We start from the raw sequence: 27,952 nt of genomic DNA on the forward strand, positions 1-27,952 counted from the left end.
GCTGATATTCGGTGGTCCTCCATGATCATGTCATGGATGGCTTTCACATTTGTAGGCACAGAGACAGAAACAGGCCTTCCTGGATTTCTCACTTTTTTAAAAAAACTGGCCATTTCAGCATTGAAATGGCCAGTTTTAAAATTGACAACCCAAAGTTTAACTGTTGCATATGAAGGGCCACTCTCACTCATAGTTTGTGACATTTCATCATGGATCTGCTTTGCACCTTTCCTTGGAGAACCAGGAACTTGATTATGGTCCTATGCTCTTCCACATTGAACTTTTCTGGAGGTGCTGCCATGTTCACTTTGGACCTGAACATGAAAGATAAGTTGAAATCATAGGTAGTTGATTTTTGCAACATTGAATATAGAGAAATTGGCCAATACACCCTGTAATTTATAGCTTCCTAGCTCAATTTTTTTTCTGGGAAAAGCTCAGTACTTATCAGCATCCCCTCGTAGTTCAGGCTTGATTTGATCTAGGACTCATCTCTAAATGTGACACCAAATTCTGAATGAATTAATTTTTTTTTTGTTAGGTTTCTTCATTCTCCAGGGTTCACAGCTGTACATGATAACCGGAAATAATATAGTATGCATAATCTTGGTCTCAAGTGATGCATCCTTACTGTTAAGGACTTTTTTCTATCTCCTTCATAGCTATCTTTCGAAGCCTAAATCTTTTAACTTCTTGATTGCAATCTCAGCCAGGATTAATGACTGAACTGAGATACGCGTATATACAAAATAACTGTTTTGATTTCTTCATTGTCAATGTTAAAGGTATTGTAATTCTTCTATTCTGATATTTTTGTTTTATTAGTGTTTAGCTGTAATCGTCCCTTTGAACTTTCTTCAGCCTTCATCAGTAATCATTTCAAGTCATTGCTGTTTTCTGCCAGTATGTATGTTCAATTATTGATGTTTCTTTCACCAATTTTCACTCATGTAATCTGAACCTAATCCTGTTTTTGATACAATCTGCATATTGATTGAACAGATAGCAAGTTTAAATACATCCTATCTGACACCTTTGTCTGTGGGAAATTATTCTCTTTCTGCATATTCTGTCCCAACAGTTTCTTGTCCAGATTATAGGTTAAACACCAGAACAATAGCCATTTCTTCCAGAATGATCCACATCTTTGCATAATCATCATCACAGTGAAAGAATGTACTGTAATCTACAAAGCATAGACTTGATTTTCTTCAAAATTCTTCAATACACTCCAGTGGCCAACATATATTTTAAATATGATCTCTAGTGCCTCTTCCTTTTTCAAATTTAGTCTGAATATTTGGCATTTCTCACTTGATATATAGCAAAAGCCTTTTTGCAAAATCTGTTGCAAAGCATCACTTCACATAGGATATTAATCTAATGCATAGGAGATTAATATAATAGTTATTGTAGTCTTTGCTGTCTCCTTTTTTGGGATTGAAATTACTGTATTTTTCAGTGTATAAAACGACCTGATGTATAAGATGATCCCCACTTTTCCAACCCCAAATAAGAAAATTTTATCACTTGCTTTCCCCCTCCACTTCCTAAGCCCCGCAAAAGCAGGATCAAACTGCTACAGAAGTGGAGAAGGAAAGCAGCTATCTTAGGAAGTGGAGGGGTAAAGGAGTGATGAAAGGGCTGCAGGGTCAAAGGGCTGCAATCCCCGTGGGGTTTAGGAAGTGGAGGGGTAAAGCAGCCATGAAAAGGCTGCAGGATCAAAGGGCTGCAATCCTGTAGCGCTTTTATCCCTTTCCCCCTTACTTCTGTGTATGATGACCCTCAATTTAATCTAAAGATTTTAGATAAAAGTATCATCTTATACACGGAAAAATACAGTATATTGAATTTTTCCAGTCTGGAGGCCATTGTTTTATTTTCTGTATTAGTTGGTATATATCTGTAGCTTGAAATAATTTTATTGGTACGTTATCGGTCTCTCATATATTCAGTTCCTATAGCTTGAAATAGCTCTATTAGAATCTCATATATTCCTTGTGACTTATTTCTCGCAAGTACTTCGAGAGCAACATTCCCTCCATTTTCAAAGGAATCTGGCATTCTTCCATCTCTGTTCTTCAGCATATTGTTTCCATCATCTCTGTTTTATTCTCATTTGGTACCTGTTTGCAGAGCCAGAGGTTAGGAGTTCAGTCCCCCATTGTGCCTCCTGAAAAGCCAACTTGTGTAGCCTTGGGCAAGCTACACAGTTCTAGTGCACCCCTGGAAGAAGTGAATGGTAAGCCACTTCTGAGTAATCTGTACCTTGAAAATTCTGGAAAGAGTCACTGTAAATTGGTATTAACATGATGGACCACTCTTATTAAAAAGCTCCGGGCACAATCAAAACTATAAAAACTTTAACTGGTATTATATAACAGATACAAGTTTTAACCCAAAACTAAGTGTCTGTTAAATATTGATGCAGTACATATGCTGTTCCAAATATTGCCATTTTTGTAGCTATTAATTTGCAGAGGGACCGTGGTGGCGCTGCGGGCTAAACCGCAGAAGCCTGTGCTGCAGGGTCAGAAGACCAAGCAGTCGTAAGATCGAATCCACACAATGGAGTGAGCTCCCATCGCTTGTCCCAGCTCCCACCAACCTAGTGGTTCGAACGCATGAAATGCAAGTAGATAAATAGGGACCACTTCGGTGGGAAGATAACAGCGTTCTGTGTCTAAGTCGCACTGGCCATGTGACCACGGAAGATTGTCTTCGGACAAAACGCTGGCTCTATGGCTTGGAAACGGGGATGAGCACCGCCCCCTAGAGTCGAACACGACTGGACAAAAATTGTCAAGGGGAACCTTTACCTTTACCTATTAATATTAATTATTAATTATCATCCTCATCATCCTAAAACACCAGACACACTCAAAATTATAAAAACATTGACTGGTATTATATAAAGATATTTTTATTTATTTATTTATTTATTTATTTATTTATTTATTTATTTATTTATTTATTTATTTATTTATTTACTTATTTACTTATTTACTTATTTTATTTTATTTTATTTATACCCCACCCATCTAGACCAACAATCCAAATAAAATAAAACAACAACATTAATACAATTGAAGATGGCAATAAATAAATTAGGCATTGACAAGAGGAAAGGCCTATTTAAAGAGCCAGGTCTTGAGTTTGCTCTTAAAAGCACCTAGCAAGGGAGCCAGACAAATTTCTGAGGGAGGATTGTTCCAAAGGCGAGGGGCCACTGCCGAGAAGGTCCGATTTCTTGTTCTTTCTCTCTGGGCCTCCCTTGGCATTAGGCCCCTCAGCCGCCCATTCTGGCTAAAGCGAATGGTTTGGGTAATCTATGTGGGAGAAGACGTTTCACTAGATATTGAGGTCCTAAAACACTTAGGGCTTTATATGTCCTCATTAATACTTTGAAATCCATGTGGAAACAAACGGGCAACCAATGCAGGGCAGCCAGAGTGGGGTTTGCAATTGCACTCTAGCCTTCTTCTATTTTGCTTCATAGCTCACAGCTGCTGGTTAAACCAGGGTGCTGAATGAGCTCTGCAATGGGAGAGGGTGTTTAGGAGCGATCGTGTCAACAGCCCTGATAGCAGCAGCAAGCTAGCCATCAACCAGAGCCTCGACAGAGCCAGTCAGAGCAGCTGGAATCCCTCTCATGGAGTCCTGGAATCCTATAAGATCCAGTAACATTCGAGGGCAAACCATTAAAATAGTTCCTTGCTGCCTGCGGGAAGGGAGAGCCACTGAGAGGTTGCATTTATTTTTTTTTTTTTTTGTAATATTTTATTTTATACACAAAAAAAAATACACAAAAGAACACATACATAACAAAAATACAAAAAAATACAAGTAATAGTGCTTATTATAAACTAAATTCTAATGTGCACCCCATACCCACGGGACTCTATTTACTATAATAATTTTTTTCTTACAGATTACCTCTCCAAAATTGTATTGAGTATTCTTTAGAGGCTTTCCCCCTTCCTTTCACTAACACAAATTCCACAAATTTACCCCAAATATCATAGAAATTGTTACATCTTATTTCCCCTCTTTTTATTTTAAGTTCCATAGTCAATTTATCATTTAATGCAATGTCCCATACTTCACAATACCAGTCTTCAATTTTAATATAATTCTTGTCTTTCCAAAATCTAGCTATTAATATTCTAGCACCTGTCATAAAATTAGTGATTAATTCTTTCGAGTGATGGTCCAGATCTGTATTATCAAAAATTGACAATAAAGCAATTTTGGCATTAAAATCAATATCTTTATTATTATTTATTATTATTATTTATTTATTTTATTTATATCCCGCCTATCTAATCAACCAAGATTACTCTAGGCGGCTTACAACAATAAACAACAACAATACGGTTAAATAAATCATACAAAGGAAAAATTACGACAAGATGAGAGGAAGCTAAGGAAGAAAAAGGAAGGGTGATCAGGAATTAATAAACGGGAAAGCCTGCCGGTACATCAAAGTTTTTAGTTGTTTTTTAAAAATACCCAGTGAGGGAGCCGCGCGAATGTCAGGGGGAAGGTTATTCCAGAGGCGAGGAGCCACCGCCGAGAAGGCCCGATTTCTTGTTTTTTCTTTCCGGGCCTCCCTCGGCGTTAGGCTCCTCAGCCTCACCTCCTGACTCGCGCGAGTGACACGGGTAGAACTTGGTGGAAATAGGCGTTCCGCCAAGTATCGAGGCCCCAAGCCGTTTAGGGCTTTATAAGTAAGCATCAACACTTTGAAGTCGATGCGGAAACGGATGGGCAGCCAATGCAATGCGGCCAGGGTGGGCGAAATATGTTGGTACCTTTTCACACCACTGAGTAGTCTGGCCGCCGCATTCTGCACCACCTGTAATTTCCGCAGCAGCCTCAAAGGCAGCCCCACGTAGAGCGCATTACAGTGGTCTAATCTTGAGATTACGAGCGCATGCACCAACGTAGTGAGCGCCCCCACCTCGAGATAGGGCCGCAGCTGGGCTATCCGCCTAAGGTGGTAAAAGGCCGTTCGGACAACCGACGCCACCTGGGATTCCATGGTGAGCGCCGGGTCCAAATGGATCCCCAAGCTGCGGACCCCATCCTTGGCGGGGAGGGTCGCCCCCCCAAAAGTGAGGAAGTTTCCCAAACACCCGACTGTGGGAGCGCCCACCCTCAGTACCTCCGTCTTGTCCGGGTTCAGCCTCAACCCGTTCTCCTGCATCCATTGCAGTACGGTCCCCAGGCAGCGCTGAAGGGACAGAACGGCATCTCCTGTGGTAGGTGGAAAGGAGATGTACAGCTGAGTATCATCAGCATACTGATGACACCGAGCTCCACATCCCCTGATGACCCCACCCAGCGGCCTCATATAGATGTTAAATAGCATTGGGGAGATAATCGACCCCTGTGGAACCCCACAATTGAGACTCCACGGGGCCGAGACATTCTCCCCAAGCTGTACTCTCTGGGGGCGGTCCCCCAAGAAGGAACGGAGCCAGGCCAATGCCAGGCCACCAATTCCCAACTCGGAGAGCCTCCCCAGGAGGATACCGTGGTCAATGGTATCAAAGGCCGCTGAGATATCGAGGAGGACCAGCAGGGACACATTGCCCCTGTCGGCCTCCCTCAATAGGTCATCACACAGGGCGACCAATGCCGTTTCTGTACCATGGCGCGGCCTGAAGCCCGACTGAAATGGATCCAGGGCATCTGTTTCATCCAGGTGCGCCTGAAGCTGGTCGGCCACCACCCTCTCAACCACCTTGCTTAGGAAAGAAACATTGGCGACGGGCCTATAGTTGCCAATCTCGTCCGCCGCCAAACTTGGTTTCTTCCTAATGGGCCTAATGAGTGTCTCCTTGAGGGCAGATGGAAATCTGCCCTCAAGGAGGGACCCATTTATTATTACAGTGGCCCATTCCGTTGTTATCGGCCTGGCTGCTTTGATTAGCCAGGCCGGGCAAGGGTCAAGGGAGGAGGTGGTGGCACGACAGCGATCAAGCGCCCTGGCCACAGTGTCAGGCGTGACTGGCTGAAAAGAATCAAAAGTTACCGGGCAAGACGGAGCGCTGGACATCTCAGCTCGACTCACTGTGTTCAAATAAGGAGAGAGGTCCCGGCGGATGGCCTCCACTTTTGATTTAAAAAATGCTGCAAATTGGTCAGGTGTAAGACTAGGGGGAGGCCCATCACCCGTACCAATTCCGGATAAGTCGCGCACTATACGGAATAATTCCGCCTGCTGGTTGGAAGCTTCGCTTATCCGGTTAGCGAAGTATGCTCGACTGGCAGCCTTTACCTTGGACAGGTAAAGGTTAGTGGCGACTTTAACAGCAATCCAGTTGTGATCCGTCGGGTCCTTTCTCCATTTGCGCTCTAGCCGTCTCCTTATCCGCTTCAGCGCCCGGAGGTCCTGGTTAAACCAAGGAGCCGGGCGGGCTCTGCGTTGGAGAGGGCGCTTAGGTGCGATCGTGTCAACAGCCCTAGCCGCAGCGGCGAACCAGCTGACGGTCAGAGCCTCGGCAGGAGCGCCAGCCAGGTCAGTCGGAACTCCTCTCATGGCATCCTGGAATCCATTCGGATCCAGTAGTCTTCGAGGGCGGACCATGACAATCGGTCCCTGCTCCCTGCGAGGGGGGAGGGCCATGTTGAGGTTACATTTTATTAGGTGATGATCCGACCATGACAAAGGGACCGACTCAAGGTCAGTCACCATCGGACCACTCTCGCTCCCACTGGTAGAAAAAACCAGGTCAAGTGTGTGGCCACCCACGTGGGTGGGGCCGTTGACATGTTGGGACATGTTCAAGAAGGCCATGGTCTCCAAGAACTCAAGAGCTGGACCGGAGATCTCTGCCTCCGCATGCACGTTGAAGTCCCCCAAAGCCAACAGCCTTGGGGAGACCAACAGTGCTGCAGAGACAAAGTCCACCAGCTCCGGTAGGGAAATGGCTGGGTCGCGGGGAGCACGGTAACCCAGCAAGATCCCAATACCGTCCCTGGCCCCTATCGACACGTGGAGAGCCTCCAGACCCGGCTTTACCACCGAGGAGCGCCTAGTAACCTCTAGGATGGATTTGTAAACAATGGCAACTCCCCCCCCCCCGTCCTTCCAGTCTACCCTGGTGTTGGACAGCATAACCGGGCGGACAGATGAGTGCTAGGGGGGGACCCCCCTCTCCGCCAATCCATGTTTCGGTTATGCATGCCAGGTCTGCATCCTCCTCCAGGATGAGGTCGTGAATTACCTGGGCCTTATTGGGTGCAGACCTGGCATTCAACAACACCAGGCGTAGAGTGGAAGGCTGGCTGGACTGGCTGCCTCGATATTGAGGGCTGGTCACGATCTCAGAACAATGCACAGCCTTCAGGCATCTGTGCATCGTTCTTCTTACACAAGTAGGGATCGTGGCCACGCCATATTTCCCTCTACCCGTGACCACAGAGATATTTTGGGGTCCCTCACTGGGGTGGCAGGCCATCATTTCCGTGTCAGAAGGGGGAAGGGAAGGAAAGAGGAAAGAAGGGGGGGGAAAGAAATAACAAAGGAGGGAAGAGGGAAGAAGAAAAATTAAAATAATGTAACTAAATCAAATAACAGAAAAAAAAAAACTAATCATATAACAAACTAATCATATAACAAAGCATAAAAATAATATACATAAAATAAGTAAACATAACTTAAATACAATTAATAATAATATCAAAGTAAAAGTTAAAAATAATAATGATAACAATAATAATAAATAAATCTAACTACAAAAACCCAAACTGATTAGCCCCCACAGAACACCCAGAACTGTCCTCCTCCTCCACCTGGCCTTGGTATTGATGTAATTGGCCTTGACGATGTTAATAGTGGCGCTGATTTACAATGTTCTTTAAAGGGCCAGGAGTCACGATATTCAGCGATGGAGTTTTTGGTCGTAAAGTTATAGTTAAACAGAGTCAGAAGCACCAGGTGGCCGGCCAAAGACCCTGCCATTCTTCGCCCCAAGAAAGCAGTCAGGGGGCCATCCTCAGCAGATGGGAAGCAAGCAGGGAAAGGCAGACCTGGGGAGAGATCTCCCAACATGGCGCCGGCGTCTGGCGTTCAGGCGCTCCGACAGCCCCCACAAGCTCCTCCGGCTCCCCGCGAAGACCCTGCGCCTCCCGGGCACCTCCGATCTCCGCGCCCCGCCACTCACTCTGCCGGAGACCCCAACAGCCTCGGGACACCAGCCACGGATCCTCCGCCGTCCGAACACCCCGCCCCCGCCGGAGCGACCGCTGGGGAACAGGCGGGGAACGAGCAAACAGCCTCCGACACCACCGGGCAGCCAGCAGCCGAGCCTCGCGTCCTGTGCCCCGACTCCTGTCCCGCTCAGCCGCACCAGCTCCGCACCAGCTCAGATCAAGAGGCAGGCAACTCGAGCCTCGACCCCACCGGGCGGTCCGCAGCCGAGCCTCGCGTCCGGGCAGCGCCGGGTCCGTCCGCTTCGGCTCAGAAGTTGCAGTCCGAAGCCCAGGACCCAGCGCCCTCTCCGGAGTTAGCCCCCAGCGCCGCAAAATGGGGAGGAGAACAACCGCCCCAGGAGCAAAAAGAAAATCAAACAAATAAAAAACAAAAAGAAAATAAAAGAAAACAAGAGGAAAAGAAGATAGGAAGGTAGGAAAGGTAGGAAAGCTAGCCAGGCAGCGGCGGTGGGATCGCTATCCGCCCGCTACCGGCCGCCATCTATCACACATTTCCTTAAAAATCAATTCCCAAAATTTCTTAACCACTTTACATTCCCACCACATATGAAAATACGTACCAATTTCCTCATCACATTTCCAACATGCTTTGGAGTATGTTGGATTTATTATATTCAATTTTACAGGAGTCAAATACCACCTTAGACAGATTTTAAAAAAATTTTCCTTTATTCTTGTTGACATTAATCTTAACACTCTCATCCTCCACATTTTTGTCCAATCCTCTATTTTAATATCTGTTTTTAAATCGTTTTCCCAAATTAATTTTAAACCTTCTATTCCCCATTCTTTTTCCTCTTGTTCCAAAATTATATTATATATTTTACTTACTATTCCTTTCAAAGTTGTATCTTGCATATCTTCATGTGATGACAGAAATTGTTCGTACTTAGTAAGTTCTCTACATTTACCATTAGTTTTCAACCAATCCTTTGTCCAGGTGTCTAACTGAATAAGATTATACCATGATAGTTTATTAGATTGCAGTTTAGACATAATCAACTCCTTCGATCTCATGTTACCCATCCAGTCCTTCAATCTTGCAACCCTTTTATTCTTAAATAATTCTACTAAATCCTTTAAATTTGTAGGAAAGTTTTCTGTCTCAGTCACTAGTTTTAATGGTGAAGTTAAGGGACAAAACTTCTCTTTATATTTATTCCAAATATTTAACAGGTTTCTTAAAAAGGGGTTTTTAATCTGATTTATTGAACTTCTCTTTAGTATATTAAACAAGTATCCTTCAGCATTTCCATTTATTTCTGAAGATTCCATCTCCCACCAAATTAATTTTTCTTTATTGAATATAATATCTCCAATAACTCTTAATTGATTTGCTATATAATAATTTTTAACATTGGGCATACCTAAACCTCCTTTTTTTTGAGCCTTATACCAATATCTTTTATTTATTCTAGATTTTTTGCCTTGATTACAAAATCCATTAATTAATCCCTGCCAATATTTAAAATCCTCTTCTTCTAATCGTATTGGGAGCATCCTAAATAAAAAAGTGATCTTCGGTAATATTTTCATCTTAATTAAAGCGATTCTCCCAAACCATGATAGTTTCAATTTGGCGTACTCTTGCAATTTATCTTTAATTTCATTTTTTAATTTATTAAAATTTTTCTCTTTTAATTTTTGAGTTGTTCTAATTATGTTTATACCTAAATATTTGATAAGATTACACATTTTAACGCTATATTTATTCACAAACATGTCTTGCTCCTGTATATTATAGTTAAACATCATCATTTGTGATTTTTGCCAATTAATCCTTAAACCTGTTATTTCCCCAAATTTTTCTAAATGGTTTTTAATGTTTTCCATACTCTCTAATGGATTTTTAATAGTCAGTAAGGAATCATCAGCAAACAAATTAATTTTAATCATTTCATTTTTACCTGTTCCTTTAATTAATTTATCATTTCTTATTGCGTTAGCTAATAATTCTATAATCATGCAAAACAATATTGGTGAAAGTGGGCAGCCTTGTCTAGTACCTCGGCCTAGAAAGATCTTTTCCGTTATACCATCATTAACTATTATTTCTGAAGTATTATCTAAGTATAATTGATCTATAACACCTCTAAACTTTTTACCAAATCCCCAACCTCTTATAAGAAGTTTTAGTGTTGACCATTCAACACAATCAAAGGCTTTAAATATATCCAATGATAAAATCATTGCTTTTATTTTTTCTTTTTCTATTTCATGTATAATATTTAAAACTCGTCTAGTTAAATTGTCCATTTGTCTACCCTTAATGAAACCACATTGGTCTTCTTTAATATAATTTGCTATAAATCTATTTAATCTATTTGCCAATATAGCGGTAAAAATCTTAGCATCTTGGTTTATTAAAGATATAGGTCTATAGGATCCCGGATCTGTTTGATCCTTATTGGGTTTTAGAATGAGAATCGTTAATGAATGCTTCCATGAAGCTGGTATTGTCTCTCCTTCCATTATCTTATTATAAATCATTTTTAACTTAGGTATTAAAATGGTGCTAAAGTGTTTATAATATTCTGAACCCAATCCGTCAGGACCTGGTGTTTTACCATTTTTTAATTTATTTATGACTTCAGCAATCTCTTGCTCCTTGATCTCTTCTTCTAATATTCTTTTATCATTTTCTGATAATTTAGTTTTTAAATTATCGTTTATATATTTTTCTATACATTCTTTCTTTATGTTATTTCCTTTGTATAGTTTCTGAAAAAATTCATGAAAAATCTTCAATTTTTCTTTCATTATATTACAATTTTTACCTGTTTGATCTTTAATTATCCCTATTGAATTTTTTGCTCTTTTATTTTTACACATTTTAGCTAACAATTTTGAGTTTTTGTTATTAAATTCAAAAAAATGTCTCTTTAAATACATCAAATCTCTTTGAACTTTCTCTATTTCTATATTATCTAATTCCTTTCTCTTAGCCTGAATTTCTATTAATATTCTTCTATCTCTTTCTGTAAAAAATCTATTTTCTAAGTTTTTCAAATCTTCTTCTATTTTTTTCACATGTCCCTCCTTAATTTTTTTTAATTTACACGATTCTCTTATCGTTATTCCTCTTGTGATTGCTTTCATTGTGTCCCACAACAGGCCTGGCTTAGCACCTCCTGTTTCATTTATTGTCCATAATTCTAGCCATTCCTTCTTTATCTTTTCTATTATTTCTGGATGCTGCAGAATATTATTATCAATTCTCCATCTTTTGGAGTCTTTATAATCTTTCTTTATTTCAATCTCTATTAACATCAATGCATGATCTGTTATTTTAATAGGGTTTATTTCAGTATCAACAATCTTAGAAATTAAATCCTGAGATGTAAATATATAATCTATTCTAGAGTAAGTATTGTGCACAACTGAAAAATAAGTATATCTTTTTTCATCACCTTTCATTTCTCTCCAAATATCCTTCAAATGGTTATTTTTTATCTTTTTACTTAATATTGTGTTTCTATGATAAATATCATTCCGACTGTATGCAGTTTTGTCTTTTATCTTATCCATAACCATATTGAAATCTCCTGCCATAATAACATAACCTTTCTTTACCTTTTCCATTTCTTTAAAAACCAAATCATAAAATTCACCTTGTTTATTATTAGGTGTGTACATATTTACCAAAGTATATTCTTCCAACCCCATTTTACCTTGCATTATTATAAATCTACCATTACAATCTTTTACTACCTTTTCTACTTTAAATTCGCAGTTTTTGAAAATTATAATTGCTACACCCCTAGATTTAGAAGTTCCAAATTTTTTTTCATAAATGTCGATATTGTTCATCTTTAACTCATTGACTCCTTTTTCTGATTGATGAGTCTCTTGTAGAAAGACGATATCCAGCTTGTTTTTCCTCAACAATGCTTCTATTCTTCTTCTTTTCACTGTTGATCCGAGGCCTTTAACGTTTAAAGTTGCAAGTCTTATTTTTCTACCCATATGTGTTCAAAAGTTTTCTTTCCAATAGGTCCCGTGTGTAACCTTACCTCCCACCAACAACATAAAACAGACAAAACAACACCCCATAATTGATTTTCACCAATTTTGTGAACATATACATTCGTATCCTCTCCACCATGGTCCCATGCCATGACCACTGGCATGAGCAAAAGGTGGGGGGGAGACGCCACCATCGTCCGGCGGAACCATGACCGGAGCCTTGCCTCTGATCTTTTCATTTAACTTTTGCATTTCTACTTAATGTTTAATACTACAATAGTAACAAGATAAAAATAAGAATAAGAATACCCTTCTCCTTCCCCCCTTCCCCTTACTGGAATCCTTTAAAGAGTTTATATTTAGTTTTTAGTAATTTTAATTTTGTTACCCCTTTTACTATCTAAATTTAGTGTGTTTAGTATGATTAGAACAAGAGTAAAATAAATAAATGGTATTATTCTATAAAGCTATTTTAAAAACAACAAAAAAGAACTTCAAAAATTAGAAGAGGGGAAAGAGGGGAGGAGAGAAACATATATATGTATATATATATGCATACACATACATATATATAAGAAAGATTTTATTAGGAGAAAGATAAAGGAAAAAAAATAAAAGATATAAAAAATAAGATAGAATAATAAAAAAATATAAGAAAAAACTGGTCCATCTTCTTCCTTCTGGTTCAGCCTTCTAGTTCTTTGCTTGTGGTTGGAATTAACTCCTGACTTTCTCCTTCATAAATGTTCCAATCTTTCAGCAGTTGTAAACCTTGCTCGCAGGAGTGGATTTTAAACAAAATCTTGTCTTTCCAGATTTTCAAAAAAATTGGGTAGCCCCAATGATATCTGATGTTATTTTTCCTCAGAATTGCTGTAACCGGCTGCATAGATCCTCGCCATTTCGCAGTCTCTTTACAAAAATCCTGGAAAATCTGAATTTTTCTGTCCCTATAAACCAGCTGGTCTTGTTTTTGTCTGATTGCTTTTAAAAATTGTTCTTTCTTTGTATGATTCAAAAACTTCACAACCACTGGTCTAATACCGAGACTACTTGGATTTCCCAGGAAATATGCCTTTTCTATATCTGTTTCAATCAGATGCTGCGTGTCCATTATAGAGTTTATCCAAGCCATTATCTCCTTTCTGAGATCTCGGCCCTGTTGCACTTGGAAGTTCATTATTTTAATATTAGACCTTCTGAGGTTATCATCCATAAATATAAGCTTTTTATTGGTATCAGAAATTTGCTGCGCCATGGACACAATTTCTTCTTTATTTCCTTGAACTGTATCACCAAGGTCCCTAATTTTGCTCTTCATGTCCTTTAACTCCTGTGACACCCCTGAAATTTGATCTTGAAGCTTAGTGATGCTTCTTTCGATGGACTTAGATCTTTGCTCTGTTTTGTCAAAGCCTTCAGACATTTTACAAGACAGATCTTTTATAAGCCTTGTAACCTCGTCCATCCTATCGTCTTCAGTTGGTTGTGTCGTCAATCTTTCCAAACTGCGATCTGAGGGGGTTTTGGCAGTTTTATCCCTCCTCCTTGACATAGAGAGTTCTAATTAAAAATAATTATTGTTGTTTCAGGCTTTTCGTTAGGAGCAGGGCAGCTGGAAAACGCCAGTAGCTAATCGGCCATGAAAGTGAAAGTAGTTTTTAACTTTAAAAGAACATAGTCCTTAAGGCTTTTAATCAGCGATATGCCTTCCTTATCCTTCTCTCCAAGGATTTATGATAAAAAAAACATTCTTCTAAAGAAAGAAATGCATTTTAATAGCTTTTTACCTTGCTAGGCGATACGGAGGGTTCGCTCCTAGCTGGTCATCCCCCCGAGCGGAAGTGACGTCTCGAGAGGTTGCATTTAATCAGGTGGTGATCTGACCAGGACAAGGGGACTGACACAAGGTCAGTCACCATCAGATCGCACTCACTCTTCTTGGAGGAAAACACCAGGTCTAACATGTGACCGCCCATGTGGGTGGAGCTGTTGACGTGTTGGGACATGTCCAAGGAAGCCATGGTTTCCAAGAACTCAAGAGTCAGACCAGAAACCTCCGCCTCCACGTGGATGTTGAAATCACCCAAGACTAAAAGCCTTGGAGATTCCAACAGTGCAGCGGAGACTAAGTCTGCCAGGTCCAGTAAGGAAATGGCTGGGTCGTGGGGAGCGTGGTAACACAGCAAGATCCCAGTACTCTCTCTGGCCCCAATCGACACATGTGGGGCCTCAAGACCTGGCATCACCACCGCTGAGGGCCTAACAAGGTCTAATGTACCCTAGTGTTGGACTGGAGGGCAGGCAAGGGTCGAGGGAACACCCCCTTCCCCGCCCATCTAAGTTTCAGTTAGGCATGCCAGGTCTGCATCCTCCTCCAGGATAAGATCTTGGATAAACTAAAAAGGAGAATATCCCAGCACAGGAGGGGCAATGTCTCAATCATCAGTGTTCCTTCATCTGAAGGACAAAGGACATTCATTTGATGACCAAGATAAACTCATTTTGCAGTTTGAGAGATGGGTCAGGGGGGCCATACATGTGCATATAGAAAATCCCTCACTCAAGGGGGTGGAGGCCTTAGATACAATCTTAATGCTGCACTTTCATCCCTCTCCAGAAAGATCAGGACCACACATACCAGAAAGATCACTATTAAGGACTGTTAATGACCCATGACAATGAGTGGAGATGGACTGCAGAAGTGGGATTATCCCTCACCTCCAGTTCTTTGTCTTTCTAATGAGCCTATTCAGACCAGGGGGAAGTGAAACCAACATGGAAGATATATCAGAGATCTCCTACCAACTCTCCTCAGACTGAAGAAGCTACTTAGATGAATAGTGAAACATTTCAACTTAACAAGAAAGTAGTCCAGTTGACATGATTCAACTTCCTGATAACCACACCTGGATGACTGAGACGCTTCACAGATATCATCAGGGGAGGCATTTCTCTCTGTCTCATCACTCTCGCAGGTGTGTTTCATGGAGACACAGAGAGGACCTTCTCTGTTGCTGCTCCCAGACTCCCTCCCACGAAAGCTAGGCTGACCCCATCTTTGCTATCCTTCTGTAGGTAGGCAAAAACCTTTCTCTTCAGGCAAGCCTTTCCTCAGTAACTAGTTACCAGTTGTGTGATTTTTTTAGATGGATTGTTATATATTACTGCTTTGACTGGATTTTTTAGAACTTGTGTTCCAGTTTTTCAAAGCAGCATTTTTATATATTTATTGTTCTTAGTTGTAATATTGCCTTTTAATGATGTAAGCTGCCTCCTTATATCGTTGTTCTTAGCTTTAAATATTGTCTTTCAGTGTTGTAAGCCGCCTTGGGTCCTTTTCAAGGAGATAGGTGGGTGGGTAAGTATGTAAGTAAAGTGATGAACCAGGACTCAAGAGACCTAGGTCTGACCTCCCATTTGTTCATGGAAACTGACTGGAAGATGGTAATGATAAAATCAGTTCCCAACTATATCAAATATCTTTCAATCCCTTTTAAGGGTCACTGTGAGTTTGATGCGAAATGGTGGCACATAACAACACATGCTTTAGAAATAACTGCTGTAATGCAATCTGTGCAAGTCTGCTTTTAAAGACCATATAGAAGCTTCTGCTACTACAAAATACAGTGGTGCCTCGCTTAACGAGTGCACCATTTAATGACGAATCCGCATAGCAACACGTGTTTTGCGATCGCTAATGTGATCGCATTGCAATGTTTTAATAGGCAAAACATCGCATTGCGATGATCGGTAAGCGTTTTGCTTACTGACCTTCGCATTGCTGTTTTGGGAACAGCTGATTGGCAGTTCCAAAATGGCCGCCGGGTCAACAAAATGGCCACCTGCTGCGTTTTCGTGCCCTGCCCTCGCTTACCGGGTGGCGAAAATGGCAGCCGGATGGAGGATTCCCCACATAGCGGCGAGTTTTTCCCCAATAGGAACGCATTAAACAGAGTTTAATGCGTTCCTGTGGGGTCCCCCCCGCATAGCGACGAATCCGGATAGCAACATTAATCCTGGAACGGATAAACGTCGCTATGCGGGGCACCACTGTATTGCTTTTTTCCTGTAGCTAATATGGGCACCAAACATATTTGACTTTATCCCAACATCACTGATCTTCAATTCTTTTTTTTAGTTCAAAATTCTTTTGTTTAGCTCTTCGTCAGCTGGGTCTTATCTATCTTTGAGGGTGTGCCTCTTTATGCTGACTTTGGTCATTTCCGTAGGTCCTGCTTTGAGTTTTAACATTTTCTAAGCAACATGCAAATGGAAAGATGCAGAGAAAGGCAACCAGAATGTTCAAGGAGCTGGGGCAACTGCCCCATGAGAAAAAATTGTAATGTTTGAGAAATTTTAGTTTTTTTTAAAAAAGGCAGAGATATATAACAGTGCATGGTGTGGAGAAACAGGGAGAGCTTTTTCACTTGTCCCCTCTAGAACCTGGGGTCATCTCATGAAAAATGGATGGTGGAAGAGTCTGTAAAGATTAAAATATACTGTACAGTGGTGCCTCACATAGCGATCGCTTCGTTTTACAATGAAATCGCTTTGCAACACATTTTTTGTGATCGCAAAAGCAATTGCTTCGCGATGTTCCCTATGGGGGAATTTCGCTTTGCGATGATCGGTTCCCTGCTTCGGGCACCGATCATCGCAAAGTGATGATTTTTTTAACACCTGATCGGCGGTTTCAAAATGGCCACCGGGTAAACAAAATGGCCGCCCGCTGTGTTTAGGGACGGATTCCTAGCTTTAGAAGCACTGAAAATGGTGGCGCTATGGAGGATCTTTGCTTAAAGGTGAGTTTTAAGCCAAGAGGAACACATTAATTGCATTTTAATGCGTTTCTATGGGCTTTTTAATACCGCATAGTGACGTTTTCGTTCTGCAGCAATTTTTGTGGAAGGAATTATCGTCACTATGCGAGGCACCACTGTATATTTGATACCTGCTTAATTAATGCAACATGTGGTGATGACCAAAAACTTGGATGGCTTTAAAAGCAGATTAGATGCATTCATGGATGAGAAAATGATCAGTCATGATGGGAACATGTTACCTCCTGGGAATTAAGTGAATGAAATAGATATTAGTGAAACCAGAACAGGTTGTGTTAAAGTACTCCACCTTGGCTGATTGCAAAATGTAATAAAATTATTATGAAAAAGTCTGCCTGTACCATGCCACTTTGGTGTGCACCTTTCCACATTTTCACCCATTATCTGTATAGCCTTGTAACAAGTTTTTTTTTAAAAAAAAGTTCTTATAGCAGATCTATAAATTCAAAGAGCAATAATAATAGGATGTTACACCTGAATATTGTCTTTTATAACAGTAGAAAGCTGCTGTTCAATTAACTTGGTATAACTACTATTTGGAGCACTAGCCCACAAACACAGAGGGAATTAATTCTCATTTATCATTTAATGACTCATTCAATTTACTTTCCAAATTGTGGCAGCGAAGTAATGAGATACAGTGTCAGGTAATCATTGAATTATAGCGATAATTTGCGGATGAATAAGGCAAACAAGCTGAAACTTGATTAGTCAAGGTGGAAGTACGGTGGATTAGGAAACCAAACTGTTCTGTTGAGAGATGGTTAACCAGTTTGGTCAAAAAGAGTGGGTTGCATTCCTTCTGAAAGGCCAGCTTTGTAGCTTGGGTTTTTTTTTTCAGAACTTGATGCTATCTGTGTAAGTGCAGGTGCAATTGGTGTCTGGGAGTCCCTTATATCAACTTAGGCTAATAAATCGGGCACACCCTCATTTCCAGGAATCAACATTCATTGGTACTGATGTACATAAGAACACAGTCTGCATATCAATGCCTTGGAATTACTGGCAGGAATGGTGCACTCCCTTCATGGATTGCTGCCTTGTCGTGGCGAAGGGGCTTGAGTAACTCAGAGAAGCTATGCGCTATGCCGTGCAGGGACACCCAAGACGGACAGGTCATAGTGGAGAGTTCCGACTAAACGCAATCCACCTGGAGTAGGAACTGGCAATGGCACTCCAGTATCTTTGCCAAGAACGCCCCATGATCAGAAACAAAAGGCTAAAAGATATGACGCTGGAAGATGGGCCCCTCAGGTCGAAAGGTGTCCAACATGCTACTGAGGAAGAGTGGAGGACAAGTACAAGTAGCTCCAGAGCTAATGAAGTGGTTGTGCCAAAGCCGGAAGGACGCTCAGCTGTGGACGTGCCTGGAAGTGAAAGGAAAGTCCAATGCTGCAAAGAAAAATACTGCATAGGAACCTGGAATGTAAGATCTATGAACTTTGTTAAGCTGGATGTGGTCAAACAGGAGATGGCAAGAATAAACATTGACGTCCTGGGCATCAGTGAACTAAAATGGACGGGAATGGGCAAATTCAGTTCAGATGATTATCATATCTACTATTGTGGGCAGGAATCCCATAGAAGGAATGGAGTGGCCCTCATAGTCAACAAAAGAGTGGGAAAAGCTGTAATGGGATACAATCTCAAAAATGATAGAATGATGTCAATATGAATCCAAGGCAGACCTTTCAACATCACAATAATCCAAGTTTATGCACCAACCACCATTACTGAGGAGACTGAAATTGAACAATTTTGTGAAGATTTACAACACCTTCTAGAACTGACACTAAAGAAAGATGTTCTTCTAATTCTAGGGGACTGGAATGCTAAAGTAGGGAGCCAAGAGATAAAAGGAACAACAAGGAAGTTTGGCCTTGGAGTTCAGAATGAAGTAGGGCAAAGGCTAATAGAGTTTTGTCAAGAGAATAAGCTGGTCATCACACCCTTTTCCAACAACACAAGAGCCGACTCTATACATGGAAATCACCAGATGGGCAATACCGTAATCAGATTGATTATATTCTCTGCAGCCAATGATGGAGAAGCTCTGTACAGTCAGCAAAAACAAGACCTGGAGCTGATTGTGGCTCTGATCATCAGCTTCTCATAGCAAAATTCAAGCTTAAACTGAAGAGAGTAGGAAAAACCACTGGGCTAGTCAGGTATAATCTAAATCAAATCCCTTATGAATACACAGTGGAAGTAAAGAACAGATTTAAGGAACTGGATTTGGTGGACAGAGTGTCTGAAGAACTTTGGACAGAGGCTCGTAACATTGTACAGGAGGCAGCAACAAAAACCATCCCAAAGAAAAGGAAATGCAAGAAAGCAAAGTGGATTTCCAACGAGGCCTTAGAAATAGCAGAGAGGAGAAGGGAAACAAAATGCAGGGGAGATAGGGAAAGTTAGAGAAAGTTGAATGCAGACTTCCAAAGAATAGCAAGGAGAGACAAGAGGGCCTTCTTAAATGAACAATGCAAAGAAATAGAGGAAAATAACAGAAAAGGAAAAACCAGAGATCTGTTCAGGAAAATTGGAGATATTAGAGGAATATTTTGTGCAAAGATGGACATGATAAAGGAGAAAAATGGGAGGGACCTAAGAGAAGCAGAAGACATCAAGAAGAGGTGGCAAGAATACACAGAGTAATTATATCAGAAAGATTTGGATATCCCAGACAACCCAGACAATGTAGTTGCTGATCTTGATCCAGACATCCTGAAGAGTGAAGTCAAGTGGGCCTTAGAAAGCCTGGCTAACAAAAAGGCCAGTGGAGGTGATGACATTCCAGTTGAACTATTTAAAATCTTGAAAGATGATGCTGTTAAGGTGCTAGATTCAATATGCCAGCAAGTTTGGAAAACCCAACAGTGGCCAGAGGATTGGAAAAGATCATTCTACATCCCAATCCCAAAGAAAGGCAGTGCCAAAGAATGCTCCAACTACCGTACAATTTCACACGCTAACAAGGTTATGCTCAAAATCCTGCAAGGTAGGCTTCAGCAGTATGTGGACTGAGAACTCCCAGAAGTACAAGCTGGATTCCGAAGATGCAGAGGAACTAGAGACCAAATTGCTAACCTCCGCTGGATTATGGAGAAAGCCAGAGAGTTCCAGAAAAATATCTACTTCTGCTTCATTGACTATGCAAAAGCCTTTGACTGTGTGGACCACAGCAAAGTATGGAAAGTTCTTAAAGAAATGGGAGGGCCTGACCACCTTATCTATCTCCTGAGAAACCTATATGGGGGACAGGAAGCAACAGTTAGAACTGGATATGAAACACTGATTGGTTCAAAATTGGGAAAGGAGTATGACAAGGCTGTATATTGTCCCCCAGCTTATTTAACTTATATGCAGAATATATCATGCGGAAGGCTGGACTGGAGGAATCCCAAGCCGGAATTAAGATGGCCAGAAGAAATATCAACAACCTCCGATATGCAGATGATACCACTCTGATGACAGAAAGTGAGGAGGAGTTAAAGAACCTTGTAATGAGGGTGAAAGAGGAGAGTGCAAAAAACGGTCTGCAACTCAACATCAAAAAAACTAAGATCATGGCCACTGGTCCCATTACCTCCTGGGAAATAGAAGGGGAAGACATGGAGGCAGTGACAGATTTTATTTTCCTGGGCTCCATTATCACTGCAGATGGAGACAGCAGCCACGAAATTAAAAGACGTCTGCTTCTTGGGAGGAAAGCGATGACAGATCTTGACAGCATCTTAAAAAGCAGAGACATCACCTTGCCAACAAAAGTCCGAATAGTCAAAGCTATGGTGTGGCCGCCTCCTCATACGTCACAGAGGGGACGCCACTTCACACTCTCTTTCTCAACACACGCTGCCACCAACCAACCACATATATCTGACTCCTCAGACAAAGGTATGGATTTTAAAAAGGAAAATGATTGTTTATTGTAACAAGTAAATAAGTTAATCACTATAATCAATACATAAATAAAGTATCCCCTCAAACACACTATCACTCAGACCTTAACTAACACAGTACTTCATGCCCTAACTCAACTCTCACTTTTCCTCTCCAAAACTGTCTCACATCATTCACTCCCCCCCTTATATACACAGCTCCACCTCCTGGAGTCCCACCTCCTACCCTGCTATAGGCAGAAGAGCTCCAGCATACCATTGATAGGCAGGTGACGTCATCGCAGCCGTCACATATGGTTTTTCCTGTCGTGATGTATGGAAGTGAGAGCTGGACCATAAAGAAAGCAGACCCACAAAGAATTGATGCCTTTGAATTGTGGTGCTGGAGGAGGCTCTTGAGAATCCCCTGGACTGCAAGGAGAACAAACCTATCAATTCTAAAGGAAATCAACCCTGAGTGCTCACTGGAAGGACAGATCCTGAAACTGAGGCTCCAATACTTTGGCCACCTCATGAGAAGAGAAGACTCCTTGGAAAAAACCTTGATGTTAGGAAAGTGTGAAGGCAAGAGGAGAAGGGGACGACCGAGGATGAGATGGCTGGACAGTGTCTGCGAAGCAACCAACATGAATTTGACACAGTTCCAGGAGGCAGTGGAAGACAGGAGGGCCTGGCGTGCTCTGGTCCATGGGGTCACGAAGAATCGGACACAACTAAACGACTAAATGACGACGAATGGTGCACTATATAGCTACCGATTTCCCCACCAGTTCCATGTCAAGCAGTTTTTCTTTTCTCAAGGTTTTAAACTTTTATCACCACTTTTCTCTGGGAAAAAGAATTAGGCAACTTAGCAAATGTGTAGCCAAACCTGGAACAACCACATTTATTGAAGATGAGTGCAACTTTCCTCCCTAGGGAGGCATCCCTTCCCACTAATTTTCACACTAGTGGGTCACACTTTCCCCAAGTAGTTGCAGGCAGTATTCTGGTACCTTCACCTTGAACCTATCCATCGCTCCTTAGTGTCAGTGGATTAAGCTTTAGTCCAAAGGACAATCACAGCCAAAACAATCTACCAAGTATTTAGGGTTGCCCTTTTTACTGTGTCTCAGCTAGAGTCTCCTTTCTTGCCCCAGTTTAGTATTTATTTTGTATTCAAATGCTGGGTGAAAAGGTTTATTTCTGCTATAATGTCTTCCCTCTGATATTATGTAGCCTTGCACAATCTAGTTGTGATGATTTCTACCTATAGACTGCTTAAGATCTTTTAAATTGCTTATAAAATTAAATTATGAGAGGGTCTTTTTCTGAACAAACAAAATTGTTTGTTCCGATTACATAGGTAAATGGTAGGAAGAGAAATGTATATTCTAGGGCAGTGATGGTGAACCATTTTGGGCTTGAGTGCCCAAATTGGAAAAAAACAAACAAACAACCAGCGGGCGGTGGCAGAAGGGGGAATCCCGGGCACAGAGGTGCTTTGAAACCCCACTCTGGATCTGCCGCCAGCACCAGCTGCTCCAGATCCTGGCCCGCCGCCTTCTCAGGTTTGGCTGCGGGGGGGGGGGAGTGGAATAGCAATCCCACAACATGGCTTGCGTGCCTGCAGAGAGGGCTCTGTGTGCTGGCTGTGGCACGCATACCATAGGTTCACCATCGCTGTTCTAGGGTACCTCAGGTAAAGGGCTGGTGCATGTCCAATAACCTGTAATATAAAAATTAACTTGTCTGTATTCAAATTCAGAATATCTGCTTTCCCAGGCACTCAACACAACACATTCTCAATAAGATTCCTTTCAGCTCTCTATCACAAGACAACCTCTCTCATTAGCTTTCTCTTTTACTACTTTCTACTTGATTCTTCAACAGTCCCTTACTAACTCCCTTTCAAAACAGCCGGACTCAATCAACTGCCTCACTGCCAAATCACACCCATCAAACAATTCTTCACTCGGCATTCTATCATCCATCTGCCAATCATCCTAGCTCTCAGCCTTGGCATGTATGTTATTCAGACATTCACAGCCATTCATCCTAATACTGTTATCAGTTTTATTTACAAATATACTTTCATGACAGTCTAGCATGGGCAGAAAGAAGCACCACAATGAGTTGTTTGAAAGGCTGGCTTGTGGAGAAAATAAGTCTGAATTATACTTCAAAGATGTGTTTAAGTGAAGAGAAGTCATCTAGAAGAAGTAGTTCTTCAATATTATTTTCTAAATTTGCATTTGTCTTTTTCCATTTTCTTTCTGTAGATGGGTTATTTGCCTTTAATTAAAAAAACATGGGGCCTCCAGGTCATGATGTTCCTGATTGTATTTGCTAGCTTTTGAACATAAACATTGGCTGGCATCAGGCTTTTCACCTGTTTTCTCCTTCAATTCATTTTAATGCACCTGCACTTTTTTGGAAGAACATATATGTCTATATATAGATCACTATATCTAGACACTCTTGTCAAGCAGCAGACTCTGTACATGCCATTATAACTTAAGATTCCTTCACTGAAAGGAGTTGTACTGCTGGCTGGGATGGCACAGAACCTTCTTAGAACTGGCAAAGAGGATGCTTGGATTCCCATTCTTGAAACTGGATATGCGGCGTTTGGCAGTGTCATGTCTCTGCTTGGCAGTCCTGCCTCACCAAGGAGGTGTGCATGTTTTGCCAGTAGTAGATGTGAGGTACCCCTTTGGGTTGTCACTTTTTTTAAAGAATAGGTATATTGGCTTCAGTGAACTCTGCTTTTATTTAGTTAATCTCACCCTACCCATTAACATCTCTCTCCCCCCCCATTACATACCACATATATTTTACTTGACTCTCCCCCCAAAAAACCCTCATGAGGTTCAGGGAACCTCCAGAGTAGCCTGGTCTGTGGCACAGAGCACTGAAGCAGGAAAGGAGAATTTCTACCTATGGAGGGGAGGCAATTCATGAAGGTTCCAATAGTCCAAATGTTCCCTAGACATGGCTTCATAGAATGTGCTTTAGTGTTGGGAGACACCATTATTTTATGTGCTGTAAGTCAGTCGAACTTCTGTCAGATAAAATATATCTTGCCAAAATCAGCCCTCACACGTTAAAATAGATTGGCGCGCCATTTTTTTTTTGCCTTTTGTCACAATACACTTAATAGAATAGTTAATTCTTTACATCATTGCCTCTTGTAACACTATTTCACAGCAGCAGCGATACCATACACAAGTGATACACAAAAGATCAAAATGATTCCAGCTTGTTTAGCAGATTCCAAGGAGTCGGTGATGCTTGGAAACACAACAGCATTCATTTAGCAGCACAGAATGGTGACTGGATTTGTATCCAGGTAGATCAAAAGTAGCTAAAACCACAAAATTTACATGGAAACAGGGGTGCAGCTATGGGAGCCCAACTGTTGAATCCCAGCAATACATATTCACATCAGGGAATAAAAGTAAAGGAATAGGAAAAAGAAAATTGGATCTTCTACTAATATCTTTTAGCATCTCAATCATAACTTTTTAAAAGCTCTGGTATGTTTAGTAAGAACAGTTCAGGGCCATAGTTTGGTAACTATAAATACATTTCAAGGCCTTCTTATGTTACCAGTGGAGATGGTCCTTAGAGAAAAATCTGCTTCCTACATAAGCTATGTCAGTCTTTGTGGAATATACATTTAGAAACTAAGTTCAGATTTGCATTTATTGTTGATATTAAGGTGAAAATAGGTAATGCAACATTTATAATTGATCATTTTTCTGAGATGTGATGCTGGCTGAAATGTGTCCTTGCTAACATGTATTTGATAACTGCATTTTATAGGGGTGAAAACCAAAAGAAAATGCCATCTACAATAAAATCCAAAGGTAACTATGCCACCATTTATAATTAGTGAAGCAATCTTGGTTGCCATTCCCCACCCCCTGGCACAGTTTTTAAGAAGAGAAAGGATAAAACCAAGCAAGACCTTTTGCTTCTGGTAATGGCACTCAGATGTTCCCGAAAAGTCCACAAGCATTACTAGAAGGCTATCACCCACCACCAACATTGCCCACACTGAATAGAATTCAGAGTGTGTCTCCAAACAGACATTGTATTCACCAACCCAGCTATGAATGTGCAGGGGGACTCTGAGTGGGGTGACTTTGGGAGGAAAGTTCATGGAAGAAGAGTACATGACTTGAGATGGGGAGAAGTTCAGGAGGATACAAAAAGAGGGATCTCAGAAGAGAGGAGAAGGAGATGGAGGCACTATGAGAAAGGCAAACTTGAGTGTGTGTATAGCAGAATAAATGGGCAAAAACAACAGCCATGTAATTTCCTGGCTTCCTGCCAATTAGAAGTGGAGGTTCACACTGCCTGAAGGCAGGCTTCTGGGGAACATAGGTTTTTTTTTTTTTTTTGGACTTATATACCACCCCATAGCGCTACAAGCACTCTCCGGGTGGTTTACAATTTAGAGCAGGGGAAGGTGAAGTTAACCACTCTCCAAGAGATAGATTTTAAAAAAGAGAAATGATGGTATCAGAGAAATCTGACTCTGCTAAGTTTATGTTGCCGCTCCTGATGTTGCTGGAATAAATGTTCTTGTTGTAGTGCATCTTGCCTTTGTCTGTACCCAGTGAACAATTTTAAATTGTATTCTTGAACCTACAACAACCAATTTGAAATAGCTTTGTTCATGGGGGGATCATATAGTTAGAAATTACGAATATTTAAATATCAGTTATTTGTTATTTATAAAATAAATCTTTTAAAATCTTTTTCTGACCCTTTTTCTTTATCCAGCCTTCTGGGGTGATTCCGATGACAGCAACTCTGATATTGAAGCAGCTCTGCGTCCTCAAGTGCAATCTTCACACGAAGAGGACTTTGATGACTTCTACGACTGAGAAATTAACATTATAGTCACATATACAATATAGTATTAAAACAGTATGACTGGACAAGTTTTTCAGGAGGTTTGGGTATATTTTTGTGTTGGCCACATCTTTGCTTGGTTCCCAATGTGTGTTTGTGAATGTGTATAAAGTCTCTTCGGACACAGATTGCGGATAAAAATAGAGCTTCAACGTGAGAAACCCAGGATTTCATTCTTGGCCTTGTAAGCATTTGTTTAAAATACATAAGGTGGTTTGGGAGTTGGGAAATGGGCAGAAGTGTTTGACTGATCCACCACTGAAAAAGTACTTTTTTGTTCACATAAGGTCTCCGCCTATCATTAGACATGCTTAAACATAATGTGCTTTTACAGTCTACTATGGGACCAAAACATGGGCTGTAACCCTTACATTTATAGATTGTGGGCAATGAAGGGGAGAAATATTGGAATTTTGGTCCAGACTGGGAATATGGTTTGAGGGGAGGGTTTGTAACATTTTCTTCTTCACTGCAGTCTCATTTTAAATACTGTTCCCTCCCCAGGGCTAATATTTACACTGGAAGGAGAGTTACCATTTAATAGAACCCCTCTGTCGCCACAAACAGTGGACAAACATGGAGAGAAAGAAAGCAAAATATTCATAATCCTCCCCACAATTACATTCTGGATTGTGCTGTTCTTTCTGTAGTAATAGCTAATTACTTATAGTTCACGCATTTAGTAATCATCACCATATCTGTGTTGGCCCTTGGTTGGCAGCTGAGACACAGGAGTAAATGATATTATGTAATAGATCAGCTTGTCATTTATATGCCTTAGTCACAAAACATCTTGCACACTGACTTTTGTTGGCATACCCTTGTGAAAGATAGTAAGAGTAATATGCACCCCTGGCCACTTGCTTGAAGAGATTTATTCAAGTCATGTTTTTAAAAAATTGACCTGTGTATGTCATTTGCTATATATTCTGAAGTCCAATGAATTGTTATCAAATGCTGAAACACTGCAAACTTCTCCATCAGAGGAATGCTGATATCATAGTTTGGCTTGATTTTTCTCTCCACTGTGGTTGTATTAATTTTGATTTTACTTGCAAGCCACCATGCAAGTGTTTGTGTTAATGGCAAGATATAAATCATTATAAAAAATGAAGTAATAAACTTTTTACAGACAATCAGTGAAGTATTTACATCTGGATTCAGACACAATCCTCCTGAACTAAATAGGGATATATATCCTGCAAAGAACAAGAGAAACTGGATGATGATATTGTGTGTGTTTACTTGCTTAAATGTTGTGCTGAAGAGACTCCAAGTGCTTGCAGGCAGAGTCTATCCAGAATCACAGTATGGATTTCAAACTAATAGATCCACCATTGGCATGGTATTTTCCCTCAGACAGTTGCAGGAGAAATGTAGGGAACAACAGCCACTCTTTGTGGCCTTCATAGATCTTACAAAGGCCTTTGATTTGGTCAGCCGGGATGGCCTTTTAAAAATACTTCCAAAGATTGGATGTCCAATCCACTCCTTAACATCATCAGGTCCTTTCATGAGGAAATGAAGGGCACTGTAGTTTTTGACAGCTTAACCTCAGATCTCTTTGACATTTGAAGCAGAGTGAAACAGGGCTGTGTCCTTGCGCCAACTCTGTTTGGGATCTTTCTTGCTGTCAGGCTGAAGCACACCTTTGGAACTGCAACAGAAGGTTTCTATCTCTGGACTAGATCAGATGGAAAGCTCTTTAATCTCTCTAGATTGAGAGTGAAGACCAAAGTCCAGCTGAAATGCATACAGGACCTTCTCTTCGCCGATGATGCAGCTGTTGTTGCCCATTCTTCTGAAGAGCTCCAACAACTTATGAAACGTTTTAGTAACCAAGATTTTGGACTAACAATCAGCCTAACGAAAGCACAAGTCATGGGCCAGGGTGTGGACTCACCTCCCTCTATTACCATCTCCAGACAAGAATTGGAGGTTGTTCATGACTTTGCTCAATGATCTCCGACACTCTCTCCCTAGATGTCACGCTGGATAAACACATTGGCAAAGCAGCTACCATGTTCTCTAGACTCACAAAGAGAGTATGGCTCAATAAGAAGCTGACGACATATAACAAGATCCAGGTCTACACTGCCTGTGTCCTGAGCACAC

The 27,952-nt window shown here is 41.1% G+C and overlaps 1 protein-coding gene across 7 annotated transcripts in view; it reads left to right on the top strand.

Moving 5' to 3' along the window:
- KIZ (kizuna centrosomal protein) overlaps window positions 1-26,973 on the top strand; it is a 108,647-nt gene extending 81,674 nt beyond the window's left edge. For all 7 annotated transcript variants that reach the window (XM_020790540.3, XM_020790541.3, XM_072998440.2 and 4 more), the window contains 2 exons: window positions 24,740-24,783; window positions 25,706-26,973. In XM_020790540.3, the coding sequence (XP_020646199.3) occupies window positions 24,740-24,783; window positions 25,706-25,809 (148 nt within the window). In that variant the 3' untranslated portion in view covers window positions 25,810-26,973. The remainder of the gene's footprint in view (window positions 1-24,739; window positions 24,784-25,705) is intronic.
- The last annotated feature ends 979 nt before the right edge of the window (window positions 26,974-27,952 follow it).

The sequence above is a fragment of the Pogona vitticeps genome, chromosome 4 (assembly GCF_051106095.1).
Source record: "Pogona vitticeps strain Pit_001003342236 chromosome 4, PviZW2.1, whole genome shotgun sequence".
NCBI classification, from domain to species: Eukaryota; Metazoa; Chordata; class Lepidosauria; order Squamata; family Agamidae; genus Pogona; species Pogona vitticeps.